At 30.3% G+C, this 19,577-nt stretch overlaps 1 protein-coding gene across 1 annotated transcript; it reads left to right on the plus strand.

Moving 5' to 3' along the window:
• The first annotated feature begins 5,222 nt into the window (after positions 1-5,222).
• LOC113375999 lies at positions 5,223-15,675 on the plus strand. The gene is made up of 3 exons (XM_026615935.1): positions 5,223-5,345; positions 8,234-8,682; positions 15,500-15,675. Exons 2-3 carry the CDS (start codon positions 8,385-8,387, stop codon positions 15,673-15,675), a joined length of 474 nt encoding a protein of 157 aa, XP_026471720.1. The 5' UTR covers positions 5,223-5,345; positions 8,234-8,384.
• The last annotated feature ends 3,902 nt before the right edge of the window (positions 15,676-19,577 follow it).

Consider the following 19,577-nt stretch of genomic DNA (forward strand, 5'->3'; position numbering starts at 1 on the left):
TCGAAATGTATGACCGACCCCCAGTAGCTTTGGAAGGCCAATATACTCATGCCCATGGTTCACCCCATAGACATGGGTGGATCGGTCATCCAAAGTTAGTTGGGGTTTGTTTTACATTTGGATGCGATTTGGTACTCTAAATAGATTAAAACGGAATTTTTCAAATTTCAGTCCCTATCTTTGGATCAAAGCACGGGACATCAGAATTTATTTTAGAGGTATAGTTTCTTCAGCAAAGTATCTTATTTTGATCCCTAGTATCCGAAAATTATATGTGTTCAAGCGACTTTTAAATCGACCCGCCCTAATATATATTCTGAATCATTGGTAAAAGTAGTTCGCATTCCTGAGCTTTACCTGTGGTCATGGAAGGCATAAAACTCGACAGTAAGTATTAAAGAGCATTTATCTCATTTCCGTTTGTTACCGATATGCGGATAGTTGTTAACAGTGTGCCATGTTCCCTACTTTGGCAAAGAGCCTGTAGCTATATGTGCTGGCGCCCAAGCAGTTGAGTTATGGGTTAAAAACCTCTTCTTATATATGAATATATATATACGATCGCATAGCAATACCGCACAGAAACGGCGATGTATATAATATCTTAGAGCATGGAACATCGAGACAGCAATTGAATGTCATCCCTAATGCTAACAAATAAAAATGTCTGTGAATACACTATGTATATGATAATGTTTGCTTTGCAATGGAAGATTTTTTGGCCCGCACAATTGTGCTATAGAAAAATTATTGAGACTAAACACCGAATATACGATTGGCGTTCGAAGATTTTTTGTGAGAGCGATTTTTGTTTCAAAACAAATTCATATAACTATAACATCAGGTTCTATATTATTTAAATAAAGCTATAAGGAAGTATTTTTTCTAGATTTTGGAATATACATATAGAATTTGAATCCAAATTTTATCCGTATATTCTATATACGAAGAATGTATGCTACAAATTAGAGAGGGGTAACTCACTCCAGAGTTATCACTCCGATACAACTCCTCCCTCGGAGTGAATCCGAGTAGAGTTGTCTCACAGGATTTGTCATATCCGACTTCCCTAAACTGATACTAAATCTGTTAACATGTGCAAATATTTGCTCGAGATTTTTTACTAATACAAAGACTTGGGTCGAAAGAAATGGTTTTTTCTCTTGCAGCCAGTTTTAGGACTTTCCAGGTATATAATGTCTCAAAATAATGCTATTTTGTATTCTAGATTCTGTATACGATAATGTTCGTCTGTAAATGAGCTCTTTCATTGGTATACAACCAGCTAAAAAATATTTAGTATTATATTATAATTTTTATACTATTATAATTTTATAATTGTGTAAAAGTAATAGTATGCTAATCAAACTGCCTGATGTAATTCTCGAAAAGGAAATAATAATAGAATGTGAGGTATTATTATTTTGTGAAAAATATTATATACAAAAATCTGTTCTTATTTCATATATAAGGTTCACAGCATTATTTTTATATAAAAATAAATATATTCAAAAAATTCTATATTTTCTCTTTAAAAATAATTACAAAATTGATTTTGATTCCTAAGTTTTTTGTCAATATAAGATTTGAAAAAAACAATTACACTATGTTTAACTTGAGTTCAAATCTTAAGCCCGATTAATATAACAGACATAAAGCAAAATTTGCTACACTAGAACAATTAATACCTTCAATACTTTAGATGGACTGACTATTAAACTTTTCTATAAAATAAATTACTTCTAGGGAATCAAATTTAGGGAACAAGATTTTCACATATTACTTGAAATTTTTGAAAAAATTGCTTTTTACTGTATTGGTGATTATACAAATTCGTGCCAAGTTCGATTGTTGGGTGTAATTTAATTTGTTAAATAAATTCATTAAATAGAATTAAAGTTAATGTTTGCTTAGTTAAATACAGTAAATGTGTCAAATATAAATATAAATGTTTACATGTGAGCATAATTTTACTAGTAAAGTATATTTTTTTAGATGTTATTACATTTAGACAAAATTATATTATTAATTTCTATATTCATTGCAACATTGATAATATATTAAAAAGAAAGGATAAACTTTAGACGTATGCCTCTATAACAACTTTGTTACTACGGTTTTAAGCAAGTAAATAAAATCAATTCTATTTTAATGAACTATTTATATCGAAAACGCTTTAAAAAAACTAAAAGCAATAGTAAGAATGCGATCCATTAAGAGTTGCATCAATTGTATGATATTTATTTCAATTTCCTTCTTTATATCTGAATTGAGTTGAAATCATACTTTCACAAAACTGCTATTCGCACAAACACTTTATTTGGAGAATACTTATTTTAATACTAGTATTTCTGTACAATTGTGAAATATCAATACTAGTTGCATTAAGACAAGGTACACAACTTACATAAATAAATATATGTCTATAAGAACACTAAGAAATTCCTATGTATTCTAATACATATTCACAAAACAAAAGCACGCGAAACAAAGGGAAAACGATAAAAGCCTCGCCACAAATTATAGTTCTTAGAATTTTCTATACTGCTCATTATCATATTTCGAAAGCTTATTTTTGTTAAGAAAAATAAATTATTTAACGGTTGTTTGACAAGAATGTCATCCTTGCATAAGTTACATATATTTCGTATATGTACTCTACCAATCCAATTAAGAAATCTACGTGAAAGATTTATTGTTGGCTTTTCAAATTGCAGAAAACATTTTAGTTAATTCATTTCTACTATTTTATATACATTTTTATTTTTTTATGAAAAATGAATATTTTAGCATATCATTACGTATTGATGCATATGTGTATGGGTGTGTATGCACGGATACGAATTTTGTCGACGATTTCGAGAGCACAACCGATTTGAATATTCAAAAACATTCGATCCCTATTGAATGAAAGGCGTGCTGATTAGTCTTTGGCAGGTCCAGCCGTCTCCAATATTCGGGTCAAAATGTGCAAAAAATGGTAATATAGTTTTTGAGAAAACTAAGCGTCCGATTTAGATAAATAAAAAAAATCACTTATATTAACATAATAAAGAATTGATCAAATCTTTTGTTGAGGCAGATCCAGCAGTTTCAGAGTTCCCATAAAAAAGGTAAAAAAATGCAATTGGCGGTCAAAAATGATCATTAGACATATGCACATTAGACATTTTATAAATAATTGAATAATAAGTACAAATTTTGTTGACATTTCTACCAAGTTTCCGTACCAAGATTCAAAATGTTTAACCGTTGGTACCATATTTGACTCTGTGTTTAGTTTAACAAAATAAACGATATTGAATAAATTATGAAAAGTTTTCTCTAGTTTAATTTTGTATCTATCTATTTTGCCATTGAAAAGTTCAATTATAAGAAAAAAACAGTAAAATATTTGAATTATTTTATCTCTAGATCTTATTCGCTTAATTTAACTATAAAAGTATTTATTTATTAGAGAGAATGTGGTCAAGTTCAAAGAGCAGTCTAATATGGGCAGATCTGATACTACGGCGAGAGCAGCAAAGACTTAGAGACGGACGTACTCTCAATCTATTAAGGAGGTCTTCCTATGTGATGGGTTGAAAAAATCGATTTTTTTTCATAAATTGCTCCCTTAACATGTCTAGAATACGGTAGTAAAGCGATTTTAGAAAATTCGAAGTCGTTTTAAAGATACAGCAAGTAAAAGAAAGAGCGGTTCGAAGTAGTTTTTAACGAACTTGAAACTTTAAACGCGTTTTTCTCAAAACTGTGTTTTTCCAACTTTCCTCCATTGTATCTCAGAAACGGCCGAAATTACTTGAAACTTACAGGGCACACTCAATATATTTAAACGCATGGAATGAACTATTATCAATCGAAAATTTTCAAAACTTCGATTTTTTTTATAGCAAAAAACAAAAAAAAAACGCCTAATTTGCAACTTTTATTTCAAATGTCTATCAAAAATCCAATTTTTTTTATATTCATTTGATTATAGGTCATTCCGTGCTTTTAAGTCCACAAATTAAAACGACGTTTATTTTTTTTTTCAGATAAGCCGATCAGCGAGAATCGTGGAGGAAGCGGGAGCTCTTTTTTTCGAGGCGGGGGTGTTCAGAGCGCTGTAACTCTAGTTTGACTGAATATTTTTAGCTGAAATTTTATATTTATACTGTCCAAATATATGTTAATAAATGATAAAAAACTTGAAGCTCTAAATATTTACTGGTCGTAGAAAAAAAATCCTAAAATATCCCTAAAAAACAGGCCGTCACATAGGAAGACCCCCTTAATTTTACGAAAAAACGGCTTTCAAAAGAATTGTAAGAAATTTTATCTAGTTTAATTCGTACATAGCTACTTTTATCGTGGAATGAGCAGGAAAGGAGATATGTTAAAAAAGCTGTTTTTTGACGCCATTTTTTAATATGGCGGCGACTTACGGCAAAAATTTGAGGTGGCAAAGTTGAAATTCGTATAGAGCACCTTGAAATCTATAAGATTACCAATTTTCATAATTCTCGGACTATACGACGCGCCGCTACGCGCTACGATTTTTCGTCTCTAAAACAGCCAAACAGCGCGATCGTTTTAAAAAACTTCAAAATATTAAAATAATCTACTTCTTCAAATTTATCAAAAAAAAATCAAGTTTTTAAAACGTTTTTAAAATTTTCAAAATAACTAAAAAAAAATTAAAACTTTCAAAATTTTGAATTATATTACGGTAAGTTCCACCAATTTGCCTTAAGGCACGATGCTTAGCGCACCACTAGTTTATTCTATTTCAAATAAATGTATATGTAAACGTATATAACAATCTCGCGAGCGATCATACGAATTCTACTATCTCCTATGCTTCTCGCCGAATCTTCCAGATCCTTATCAAAATTTGCAATACCCCAAAATCGCGTATATGTCGAATATGCGAATGCGACCCATTCGTGCGTAAAGTAGTGTTATATGTACCGTACACACAATGGGAATGAATAAAATGTGTGATAGTTCTCGGGGCCATTTCGACGGCGACGCCGACCAAGACCAAGGGAGGTGGGAACGGAGATCAAGCAAAAGAATATACACTGCGGTCCGCGCGACTTATACTACGCGGTAGTAGTCGTCCAGTAGCGGCACAGTGCGGTCATAGTTCACAGACGCGCGAAAAATACGAGCACGACTGTAAAATAATTACACTTCAATCATCGGTGCCGATAGGTCAAGTGGTCTTAATTTGTCGAATTAGATATAGTTTTTCTTTGTTCGAAATTTGTTCTGGAGGGAGAAGGAAGGAAAGAATCAAAGGTGTGCCGATATCAACAGCGAGGACTTCCATTATCAAGCCGTTTATGTCTACGCCAAAGGTCAGTAAACAGTTTCAGCGAAAGTGAAACTAACGGGGTGCAACGTGATGCGAGCACGTTGCCGACCCACCGGTAAACAGAAGTTTGCGAATACTTCGATAGAAGCGTGGAAACATATTTCGCGTGGTTTCTTATATGTCGAATGACAGACAGACAAAAGTATTTATTACAATAATTGAGCATACATTTTGCATTGATATTTTTTATACATATTTGTCTACCCGTGGTATTTTATATATCATATATGATCTTAATGTATACAATAAATATTGATTGTATATACAATATGTTTGTATGCATGTACTAAAAAAGAAAAAATAAACTTTCTCTCAAAAAATACCACTTCTCTATATATTGATAATTATATATTTTGTTAACTCCCCTTATGAGAGAGAAGTCACATTTTCTTATATGTATTGTTTTAAATATCATTTAAATTACAAGTTGACTTATTGAAAGACATTCAGTAATTGATATTCATTAATTATAAATTTTATTTAGAAAGGCTACCCAGTGGTAAGCCTCTCTATTGTGGGTAAATTCTGTTACTATTTGTGACAAAACTACTAACAATATTAACACGAATACTTATTCTACTAATACTATACAAACATGTATTTATAATAAGCCTAGAGTCAGAAAAAAAGAAATGGCAATATATAAAGATAGAGAAGCAATATATAATTAAATTAAATTGAATTTAATCACATTTATCAATAAAACGGAGCTTTTAATTTTCGTGCTATTAACATTGTTTGAAAATTTTTAAATTTTATTGTTCCATTTTTTTTTTGTTATGTTTCGTTGTGTGATTGTCAACTGTAAAACTTGGTTACAAGTAACTGTCATCACTCTAATATTATTATTAATTTCATTTTTTTTCTCATATCGTAACAGCAATCAGAACCTTACGTGCCATATGCTGTTGGGCTGAAACTTCTCCTTACTTTGTATTATTAGATGGTAACCCAATGGTTAATCCATCCATATTTGATGATTTTATTATTAGAATTAATCTAATAGGGCTGACTTTTTATTGAGGCAGCAAATGGCAAGCAAGGGCTATTTTCACTTGGAAACATAAACATATTGCTATCTATATTTCCAAGTGAAAACCGTTATCACTACTGCTTGACAACAGGCTGCTCGAAGCGGGTCTCGAATCACGGACCTCTGAATCAAGTCCCGCCGCTCTTAACCGTTTACCTACGGGCGAGCCGTAATTTTAATTATTATATAAAAAACCAAAATATGAACGATATATACTATATTTCATTGCTGATTTTATATTTTAAGGTCAACCGTCGGGTTCAACTCATAGTCAACTGTTAAGTTCTGACTACTATTCAAAAGTAAATAATAATAAATATATAAATAAAAGAATCACACATTTCAGATTAATAAAAAATGGTTTCTTTTTTGTCAAAAAAATTAAAGAAAATACGGACAAAATATATGGACAAAATGCCAAAGTGGTCTTATTTAACTGGCTAGTTTTAATAATGTTTCCTCTTCAGTATAACGTTAGGAACTCTAATCACAACCTTGTCAGATGTTGAGCGTCATTGTCACAGCCTCGTCGCAGTAATCAGTTGAAACATGTATCTAGCATTCAGAAGTTTATTTTGAGAGTGGTTTGCTCATATTTTTTGGGGACTTTCATATTGTTATTTGCAATTACTTATATTACAATCAATGAATTTACGCCAGTACTTATAATTTCAATAAATTTTATTGCTATTATCTGTGTTTTATTGTTTTTATTTTAATTACGATCTGTCACACTTGGGACATTCACTTATTGTTTCGACTTTTCTTATTATATGAATCTTGAATGGATGGCAACCCAGTAGTTGCCATGCCCAGTTATGACTAATTATCTATACTCGAAGTATTTGCTGACATTTAATTATCTGGTGTTTGATAAAATTTTGATTATTCTTTTTTGGTCAGTTTCGAAAAAAAAACATATTTATACAATAAACAAAATGACATAGTACTTATCTACAAGAACTACAGGGTAGTTTATTCGAGGTAAATAAAAAAGAAAATCGAAACCTGTAAAACGTGATTGGTTTATAACTGTTACTCTAAATACTTCTACAAATGGACCAAAAGATCCGCCGGTAAAGAGAAGAGGTTTGCATTTGTTGCAAAACTCTTTTCCCTTTCTAAAACCGGCGAAAGTTGGTTACGATGTATAATTTTTCCTTTGGGCTCATGCTTCATGTGCTGATGCCCCAAAAAGAACCAAACGATTTAATTAAGAACCGTCTTCTTGAAATTTTGTATCTCAGCATGTCCTTACCTTTATCATTTTTTCCTTCATAAATATGTTATTATATTTTTTACTTAATTAAAAAACTATGTTACTGTTAGCCAATGAATATAAGGGGGCGTCCATATAATCACGTGAGATTTTTAGGGGGAGGGGGGGTTTGACAAAAAATCACAAAATATTAGGTGGGGGAGAGAGGGGTATAGTAAGATATCACGTGTATTTATTTTTTAACTATTTTTTTAAAAGATCATTATCAAAAAAAAAAAATTAAAAAATTACAGTTTTTTCACGAAACTAAAAATACACGTGATGTTGGTGGAGGAGAGGGGGTAAGTATGAATATTACCATGTGCAGCAAACGTGGAGGGGGATCCAAAAATCGTTAAAAACTCGCTTACTTGATTAGTGGACGCCCCCTAGGGCGAGTAAAAACGATTGAGACTGATTATAATATCATTAAATAAATAAATACCAATAGAAGACAAATACCATTGTCATTTTGTCCGGGATTGTTCTATTATTTGCAACTGTTGCACACTTGCATGGGTAAAAATATTTGCATATCTTTTAATTAAATAATAATTCTAATAAATCTATTTGATTACAGAGCCATCTTTGCAATTTCGGAGAGGTCTGAGCGCGGTATAAAAATCGCGATGGACCGATAGCGGTACGCTTAACATATCAATTACGCGAACGATCGAACAAGCAATCGATCGTTTAATCGCACCAGATTCGTGACCAGCACCAGATTAGCTATGATTTCTGGAAACATTCGGCGGAGACGATCTCCGCTCCTCGTGGCCTTCGCCCTGTTACCTCTGGCCGCGCTGATGCGCTGTTCCGATGTGGCATCGTGCCCGAATTGTATTCATTCGCCAGGCGAAACGCGCGAACCACCTGCGGGATCGGCGGCGGCAGACGCGATACGACTAGAAGCAATTAAATACAGAATACTTTCGAAATTGGGCCTGAAGCAGAAGCCGGATGTCAGCAGGGCGCTTCCGAGGGACGTCGTGTTGAAGACACTTTACCGCGCGGAAGAGATGTTTTCAGGTAGTTTCATCGTTCTTAAAAATCCCGAATATGTTTTGCTGTTTTATATGCTCATATTATAATAGTCACTAATACCCGTTTTGTATAATAAATTATCTACATATAAGACCTTATTCGTTAAAAAAATTCAAGTATTTTATATGCGGACTCATGCGCAAATCAGAAAAAAAGCATCTAACATTTTGAGCTACATTTTTTTTTATTAAGAAATAATATCAATAAGAAATTTCATTTGTATATCTTGTATATAAAAATGGAGCACTCGATCAAATGATTCGGTGAAACTCGAAAACGGCTAAACCGATTTGGCCAGTCTTAGTCTTGAAAAATTCGTGCCAATTCAAAGATGGTCGGAAAGGTGAAATAATATTTCAAAATCGCGTAGACACTTTACATTTTTAATTTGAAATTTTTTGTAGAAGCGTAATTTGAATAAAACAATGAACGGTGGCTAATACGTCAAATGTCAAACGTTTTTGATAGATGATGTTCAATTAAGTTTAATAGGAAGTTAATTATGAAATATATAAATTGTAAGTAGTTTTGTTTGTAATTTTATTTATATACAAAAACGTTAGTAAACGGACCGCAGGTGTTACTGAAGACTCAAAATATCAACTTTTTTGAAATGTTAATATGAAAATGCACTTTTTGGCATATTTTTCTCAAACACGGTGCTCTGAAAGATCTCATTTGTATAATTATATACTCGTTGGTACTTATAAAACATGTTCTAGGTTATATTATTTTTTATTTATGTTATTTAAATTCAGAACATAAATTTGGTATCGATCAAATGGACATTTTGTCGAATAATATTTTCCCAGTTATAATTTCCCAGAATTTATCGAAGAATAATATTGTAATATATGAAGGTCCGGGGTTAAAAAGGCCCACCACCGATGTGTCAAAAATCAGTAAAGTTAAGCATTGTTTAACAGCAATATTTGAAAGTTGAGGAAAAAAGATGTATAACCAGCTATACCCCTGATTTGGAAACGGTAATCTTTGAAATAGGGAAGATAAACGGTAATTTTTGAAAATCCATAATAAAAGTATTTTCTTCCTGTTGGTAGTTTTTTAGCATTAGTTAAAAATGTAATTATTTTGTAAAATACCTTTAAAATTATAATAAGGCTTTAAACCTTTTTGCCACCTGCTCGTTTCAAGTTACCCCGCCTATAGGGTAAAAAGGTCTAGAAAACAAATTTTTGAAAGACATTAAAAAATCATTTCTACAATGAAGTAGAAGGCAGTTTACTGAACGTAGTCAGACAATTGTTCGTTTAATATATGTTACTTGTTGTGATATAATTGTTATGGTTTTCACAATACAGTTTATATTTGCTCAAAGTCAAATTGGACCTTTGTGCCTCGCCCTGGTCTACATATATACTTTTTATTAAATTTCCTTTAATTAATCAAATGTTACTTGAAACTTCTCAAAGAGCAGGTCAAAGAAGAAATACTTAATTCATTTCCTATCTCTCCTCGCAAAAATTTGAAAATTTTGTATAAGCTCAGTAGTATTATTTACAATTATACACAAAATCCAGAATCCAAAAAGAATCTGGAAAACTTGAAATGTAATCAATAAGTCGAAAGATCAAAAAAGACTTGGATTGGATTGTACCAGATTTTCTATAGAAACTTCCAAATTGATTGTATTGACAAAATATAGACAAACTAATGGGGTTTATTGTTTTTATAATACTTCATTGTATATAGCATTCAAACAACACATTCTTATAGACAAGTATTAATATTTTTGATTCTCTAGAAATTGTTTAGAATATACCTTACTTAGCAAAACAACGTTTGCCGGGTCAGCTAGTATAATATAGATTTACATATGTACTTTAAATTAAGCTTCTTCGCCAAGTACGAGTTAGTAATTATTCTTACTTTTTATATGATGTACTAGTATTAGTTTCGTTCATCGTGTTGATTAATTTTTTTTGTTAGATGATTTCGCTTCTAATTTAGCTAGCTAATTTAAAAGTAACTATATTTAAAAGAATAGTGAAATATTTTAACATTGAACACATCTGGTGATATACAAAGAGGGCAAATAATAATTGAATGAATTAAAAGGCATGTGTGATATTTTGCCTTAAGGCAAGTTGCATGAATTTCCTGATATATTTCAATAACCCTCTTGATTAATAAGAATTATTATTAACTTGTGGCGATAAAATATTCAATTTTAAAATTTTAAAAACTAATCAATGTGATTACCATTCGATTTAGAATACATTATATATCATCTAAGTCCCTAAAAGTGTATTTTAAACAGCCACTTTTCGAAGGCCTAAAATTTTTCAGGATGTTAGTTTGCAAAAATTCATTTGTATGATTATCAATTTTTTGTAACAATTGAAGAAAGAAAACAGTCGATCTTTACAACTAATGAACACGATTCTGAACTGATACCTTTCGAACGATTTTTGAATTTGTGAAATTGGTTTAGGCTAATTATAGAGATACGACTCGACCAATCAACGCGAGCCCTCGCCGAGTTTTATGTAATAGACTTTTTTGTGAAAACCTCATTAAAATGTTAAATTTTACCACACACACACACACATACGTTGAAAGTTGAAACTTTTTCGGAAAATTAATAAACAGTAAGTTTTAGTAATAATAATTTTACTCATGGGAGATATAAATCATTTAAATTTTAAAATTAACATCAATCAAATAAAATTGCCATGGGTACAGCATTTTTCTTCAGAAACGCGTAAATTTCGAACGCTTTTCGGAATAGAAAATAGGAGATAGTTGGCATTTCGTTTTTATGTTTGTTATATCCAAATACATAGTATATTTTATTTAAGAGTATATACTTAATGCTTGAAATATCCCAATAGGATAGAAATGCGATAGAAGAAAATATTAATATTGAATTCTATGTTAAAATGTAAAATCGTCTGTTCGAGAAATCAGAGAAATTATTTGATTATATGCAGTGGTGTTGTGCTAATATTTTTTTTGCCGGAACGCTAAAATTTGAAATCCGGTTCAAAAAATTTGATATATTTCGATAAGACCTCACAAATGTAATATATTGACTTATTATATAATTAACTCTATTATATACAGCTAGTCTATACATTAAATTGTACAAGTATAAGGGAATCATTGAGTAGATAATTTATATTCTTCAATGACATTAATTATATTTATTGTGGTATTATTTGTATTCATTATTACTTACAGGTATTTATTATGATATAAAAGTACTCAAGATTTATTACAATACTTTATAAGACTTAACCTAACAATATGATAGATAACCTATTACCTATCTTACTATACTATATTATTGTATATCATATATAGATATCTATTCTATCCATCATGCCGTGAGATACCTATACCCTCATTAACTTATTATATACCTACATACCTTTTACTTCTTATAAATACTATTGTCTAATTTATATATTCACCTATATTATATAGGTTTACCTTACGCCCTATGTATTATCTCTACCTATTATATATATTATCTATTGTCTATACCGGGAATTGAACCCGGGACCTCCGCGTGGAAGTCGCGCACCTTAGCCACTACCCTATCGGGTACCCCCATTAATAATATAATATGGGACGCACTGTTGTTTCCGCGGGTCATTTTCTAATTAATTAGATAATTAATACTGAGGTGGCGCGACGACACGCGAAAAAAGACGGTTGATTGTAGTGTTACGGTGGTATAGTGGTTAAGGTCGTCGCGTTCCACGCGGCGGACCCGGGTTCGATTCTCGGTAGGGTTAATGTAGCGTGTAAAAAAAATATAGGTAATAGGATATATAGTAGATATAGGTTAGGTGTATTCGGTATACAATGTAGGGATTTGAGAGTATGTGATGAAATATAGCGCATGGTATATAGATGTAAGGCATGTAGTATAGAATGCAACGTAAGGCTATAGAAATACACGAATATGAACCTATGATGTAGGTGTTAGCGTATAAGAAATGCGAATTTATATAAGATTATAAGATAAGATGAGATAAGAATTATAAGATAAGATTTAATTTATATCTATTATTTTTTCTATAAGAAATTTTATCTCGGTATTAAATATCTAAAATATCCGTTAAGGCGTCGATTACACCTTACTGCTGCCTTTGCCGTTATCACTTCATAAAAAATTAATTACTGCACTTTTAAACGAATGTGTGCACTATGCGACAATAGACATAAAACTATAAATTTTATTAAATGTTTGAGTAACTTTTGCGAGCTGAATTTCTTAAGGGGGTATTCTACTGTAGAATTTTGAAAAAATCGAAAAAAATTTTTTTTCATATTTTCAAAGTTTAGTTATTCAGAAATATGTCATTAAAAGGATTTTTCAAAATCACTATTATTTCCTGAGTTATATCCGTTTAAGTGACGTGGCCTCAGTTTGGGTCCGACCGAGTCTCAAAACTTTGAACGCGTTTTTCTCGGAACTACTTTTTTCGAGCTGGCGGTAAGGATATCTCGAGTTCTAATGAACCGATTTACTTCAAATTTGGAGAGGATCTTCTCCATACATCGCTTTATCGCATGGACCTTTCCCAAAACTATAACTTTTCATTTAGTATTTTTAAAAATTCGGAATTGTTAAAAAAAACATGAAAAAAAATTTTTTTTTCAAACTGTCGCCATTCAAACAAAATTTTTTTTTTAACTTATCCAAGGTTCATACGATAGCGGCATCTATAATAATTAAGAATCCATCTATTTTTTATGTTTCGGATCACCAGGAGGGTTGGAACCATGCACCACAGGACGCCCTTTTTTTTTTTGAGCCCCCACTTTGGCTGCTCATAACTTTGTGAATTCTATTTTTTTTTTATTATTTTTTTTATGTAATAATAAAATATCAATAAACAAATCATAAAAAATCGATAGTAAAAATATAATTTGTTTCGTTTATACAGCGCTTCAAAAACCGGCCAAAATTCATGCTTCTACAGTAGAATACCCCCTTGGTGTTCTTAGTCTCGCAACTTACTGAATTCTAAAAATTCTAAATTTAAAAATATAATATAAAAATTATTATACCGCTGTTTGGGAGGTATGGCAATTTATAAATATACAGACTAATATATACAGAATTTGGAATTTTTCTATAATCCGTAATATTGAGAAAGTTTGCATTAGACCTAAAAAGGGATCCGTATTTACCTAAGCTATGGAAATATATATGGAAAAATTACATGATTTGCACATGCGTCCTGTGCTTACTTAGACTAAACAATGATCATAATATGTTTAACAATTTTTTAACAGTATTTACAAATTATATTCAAATCACCCAAAGCAAGTGGGTTAAAGTCGTGTAATTTTTTAATTTGCCTTCCCCCTCTGAATTTAAAAATGGATTTTTCTGTGGGGCGAGCGCCCCACGTTGGGAATTACTAGTCTAGGAGTACAATTTTTTAATCTACTACCAGGTTAAAATAATCGAGTGATTCCACAGAACCTTCATCAGATTTTCAAAAGATCAAAATTTCTATGAATATGCATACAAATCTCAAATTGTAGGCCGAAATTGAGACGATAAGTCTATTGAAATATCAGGGTAACTCTTTTGCTATAAATTGTCAACTAATTTACCACTAAATAAATGTCAATAAAACAATGATTAAAAAAAATTACCAATAGATCTTGGAATGTCAAAATTTACAAGCGATCGAACGGCTTATATTTTTGCCTTAGATGGCAAAAAATTCATCGAATTATTAAAATATTATTTTTTTTAATTTAATTAAAAGCAAAAGAGTTCTTATGCTTTTGTATTTATAGAATTGCTTTTTTCGCTACAATCAATTTCCATTATATGAATGTCTTAAATTATTTATTTTATTCGACTAACGCCCGCTATGTCCGAAACAAGTCCAACTTATATCCGCAATATTAGGGTGTCGGACACTTTTCGGTCTTAAAGTAACATATGTGAAATTTGAAATACACTACTGTATTGTAATTAATATTTCAGTTCATACACCTCAATTTGTTACTAAATTAAAAACGACTTTGATAAAACCAGTGGTGTTGTGCTAATATTTTTTGCCGGAACGCTAAAATTTAAAAACCGGTTCTAAAACCAGTTTTCATGTTTTTTCCGGTTCCGTTCGAAAAGGAAAGAAACAAAAATTATTACAATACCCATTTTGTGCACATGTATGTATGTGTATTACAATAATAACATTTAATAAAAATTAGTTGAATAATAACGTATAAAATTTACTTATTAAATCATTTTCTGTATGTAGCGATTTTTTTATATTTTTTCTTGCCGGAACGCGTTCCGCCCCAAAAATGATTTGCTGGAACGACGTTTATTACAATAATAAGAACATTTAATAAAAATTAGTTGAATAATAATTTATAAAATATACTTATTAAATCATTTTCTGTATGTAGCGATTTTTTTATATCTTTTTTTGCCGGAACGCGTTTCGCCCCAAAAATGATTTGCCGGAACGACGTTCCGCTTCAAACTGTTGTAGTTGTTACTAATTATTATCAAAAATCAAAACCTTTTTTAACTAATTCATTACCTGTTATTAGTATACAACCATTTTTTTTGTATTTATATTAATATGTTATATGCTATAAAAATGCTATAACTATTTTTACAACATTGTGTATTGTGAATTATGATATATGGACATTATGAAATTGCAGAAGGATGTCCAGTGAATCTCATCGTGAATTATGAGATATGGACATTATGAAATTGCAGAAGGATGTCCAGTGACTAGCATGCTATAAGTGTTTAAATACGTGAAATATTAATGGCGTTTTATTCCAGGTATGCATCATCATCACAATCCTTCGTCGCCGAAACCACCTCCACAGCCTCCAGTCGAAAAACCGACCACCACCGACCGAGAGGAAGAAGACGCCGGCGAAGGACAAGAAGATGATTTCTATGGACGAACGCGCGAAATAATAACATTTGCCGAACAAGGTACGTATGGCGAATAAGTGGTCACGTGCTACTTCATGGTACGGTAATTAAACGAGCTACTATTTTCAATAAATTGTTAATTCTACTATTTTTGAATCACATTATTTTCCTGATACTTCAACAGTATTCAAAATGCAGTAAACCCCGTTTAACGATCATACACGTGAAAGATTCATTAAACTAAACATGGAACCCATTCACACCTGCATCTTCATAAGTATTCTCTTCGAATATATGTTAGGCGAGACTTTTTTATAATATATGAATAAATAGTGTTTTACACACTTTATTGAAAATATGTACTCGATTTACGATGCAATTTTTGTTGTGTCCAACGATGATCGTTGATTATATGTGAATTCTTAAACGTTAACTTGAACAATCAGAACTTGTTCTATACGTAAGCTAATAAAATATATATGGATGCTGAAAATATACAACGACAAATTATTGAATGTATATCTGACAATGAGAAGATAAATAATCCTGTATATTGGACGCATTTGGTAAGTAAGGTATTGGGTATGTGTCGTTCGTGAAATTTTAGTTCAAATATTGTCAGTGTTTGTGTTAATGAGCTCATTATAAAATTATTTTAAATGCTTTTTAATACTAATCATATCAACTCGTTTAATTTTTGAATATGTAATTATTTTAAATTTAACGATATAAATTAGCGACTTTTAGTACTAAAAATTAAGGTGTTTCTATTACAATTTCATTCTTATATCCTAACATCAATCAGAACCTTTAACTCCTTATGAGCTGTTGGATTGAAACTTCTCCTTACTTCGTATTTTTAGATGGTAAAACCCAATGGTTAATCCATCCATATTTGATGATTTAATTATTAGAATTTGTCTAATAAGGCTGACTTTTTTTATTGGTGCAGCACTACCGGGTGAAGGCTATTTTCTCTTAGAAACATATTGCTAGCTATATTTCCGAATGAAAATTGTTGCCACTGCCGCCTGACAAAAGCCTTCACGAAGTGGGTATCGAACCCGGGACTTCTGAATGAAATAAATTACATAAATTTCTATTTTTGATGGTTTTAATCTACTTACAATTTTGTCTGAAATTTATTATATTTTTAGAAAACTGCAATAATTTATCGAGACTTGGTTTTCGATTAAAAACCATAATAAAAAGCTCTCGAAATATTATCTCGCGTTTGATTGTAGAAATCCTTTTATATATTTATATCAGATATTTACATAATCTAATGGATGCTAAAAATATTGAAAAAAGAATATATTAGAATATATTAACAGAAAATATTATAAAATTAAAAGTGCGATAAAATAATGCTATGTAATAAAAATAAGGTATGATTAGTATTAAAAACTATTACTTTTCTCAATTAACTTAAAGCATATTTGTGTATCAATTCCTTTACAACGACACTGACAGTATCGATATAATAAAAATTTTAACAACTAAAAAATATATTCTTTTTGTGCAAGACGAGTTCGTTCAGGACACCAGTCATGGAAAATAAACACCTCTGATTGACAAAAAATTTCTGCTGTAAAACATCAAGATGTACACACAAGAGGTAAGAAGAAATTTTCATAATCCTAGTAGACTAATATTACATTATGTTCGAGGAGAAAATATTCATTAGAAGTAATATACGTTTACTCGTATAGAATATTAATGAAACTTTGCATGATAGAGCTGGTAGCCAAAATGTATGACAAATATTATATGCTTATGGAAAGTGATATAAAAATTGATAATGGTCAGAATGCTTTATATAAGCTTTTGCCTTTTTAGAAGGCTTTCCGAATATTCTGTAAATAATTGATATAAATAGTATATTTAAAAAATAAGTGCATAGAGATCATGCTATAGATATAACAAATTATTTGCAGTGAAGCACATATTATCAGTACTGAACAACATCGAAGAATTTGTTTCTTATAAATTAAAAATTTATAACAAAACTAGAAATAATTATGTTTCTGATGAGTTTGTAACCAAATAAATCCCTTAAACAAAAAATGTATTAAATAATTCTCCCGTTGGACAGATTTGGCGTCAATTTCTTACTTACAGTTCTTTATTTAAAATACGCGTCGTTTTTTTTTCTCAATGTTTAAAATATTCTTGACTTATCATAATAAATTTGAAAACTCAAAATAAAAACAGTATAAATTTTGTTGCGATCTTGTTCATAGATAAACAAATATGATCTTGTTCTAATATATTTGTCTGATATCTATGATCTACAACATACCTATACACTATAGAATATGTAATTATTCAAATAATTGTATATGAAGTTTAATCGAATGAAGAGAAGTATGTGGGTGCTTCTAAAATTTTTATTCATTTATCAATTTAAACATTTTAGCAATTGTGGCGATGATAAAATATCACAGTATGAGAAAATCAAATATTTTGCGTTTTTGAATAATAATTTCTCAGCGGTGTTTTGAGAATAAAAATAATAGCCTAAAGCGTAGATGGAAGTTTATCTAATTTATCAATTCAATTATTCTGGCAAGAGCGCTGAAATTTATCAGGTCGTTCTTGCAAATAAAGGTTCATAATATCGGGTTTATCTGATGTCCACGTTAAAATTCAAATCTAACCGTTAGAAAATTAAACTAATAAAAAGCTTAGCACCATCCTTCGAAAATCAACTGCACTTCGTTACAATGTAGGTTTGGAGTTGTGATACAAAATATCTGAACCAGTAAATAAAATCTCGGTCGCTAGATACTTTAAATAATTGTATAATGATTGTCGTTCTCCTAAATTTCAAATAAGTTATTACAAAGTTTTAGTTAAATTTAAATTACTAAAATTTATTCATATCAGTAGTATGTGTCTTTAGGGTTTTCACTAATATCAAAAAATAAACTTAACCGATCCAACATTTTTTTTATTAACTCTTATTTACAACTGTCCAGTAAAGGACATTCAGTAAATTTGATGAATTTACAATAGTCGGCCGAAAAGGGACATTGTATACTACATTGACATGTTGGAAAAAGCCGTAATTATACCTTTGCAGAAACTACTTCTTGACTAATAATTAGAATTTTGATACAAAAAAATCTAATTTCATAAAATTCAAGTAATACAAAATTACTAATTACAAATATGAGTCTAAGGCATTCTAAACTAGAATAAATAATCAAATAAATTGGACTAACTTTAGATCAAATATACTAAGACTGTTTTTATCTATAAGGAATTTTCTTATTTAGCTTAACAATTGTATAATTGTATCATATAAATATTTTCTGTACTTGAAGAGAGTAATAATTTTTCATATATAAATGATATGCAGAAATCAAAAGTATGAAAACGTTAATATAGAGTAATAGAAAATTGATACTATAAACACGAATTTATATTATTCAAGTAAGTTCAATCAATTTAATAAAAAAAAAAGTCATATCATATGTGAAAACTAATGTTTTTATTTAAAAATCTTCAACAAAATTTTCAAAATCCAAAGTGTCAATAACTGTTTTTTCTAAATTAAAATGACGCTTCAGGCGTTGGATTCCTTGGTTAAAAGCTCTACATATAATGATCTAAGCTATAACCAGCAATATTCTACGATTATAACTGATACATCATTCAACAGTTCATTACATAAACTAAATTTACAACTTCTCATTTTTATTTGTATGTAATTCCACTAGTGGATCTAAAATTTAAACACAGCGGAAATAAATCAATTCACTAAACATTTTAACACAAACATGCACAATTTTAAACTAACGTTAATTCATCATATAACAACTTTTTGCAAAAATTGAAAGAAAAAACAAGAATAAATATTATAGTTCAAATAGAGTATTACAAATTTAATAACCCTCGAGCTGATCCTTGTTTTAATAATTTTCTTGCTGTTTCAAACCATTCTTATTCAAGCAACAATAATGTACGTAAATGA

This window comes from Ctenocephalides felis, unplaced genomic scaffold, assembly GCF_003426905.1.
Source record: "Ctenocephalides felis isolate EL2017-DRISC unplaced genomic scaffold, ASM342690v1 CF-g0.4_SCAFFOLD_01886, whole genome shotgun sequence".
NCBI lineage: Eukaryota > Metazoa > Arthropoda > Insecta > Siphonaptera > Pulicidae > Ctenocephalides > Ctenocephalides felis.

Bases quoted from the DNA above. Each gene is read 5' to 3' on its own strand.
- LOC113375999 (XM_026615935.1), top strand. From the start codon at position 8,385: ATGATTTCTGGAAACATTCGGCGGAGACGATCTCCGCTCCTCGTGGCC. The intron at 8,683-15,499 runs GTAGTTTCATCG...GTTTTATTCCAG, and splicing joins CGCGGAAGAGATGTTTTCAG to GTATGCATCATCATCACAAT.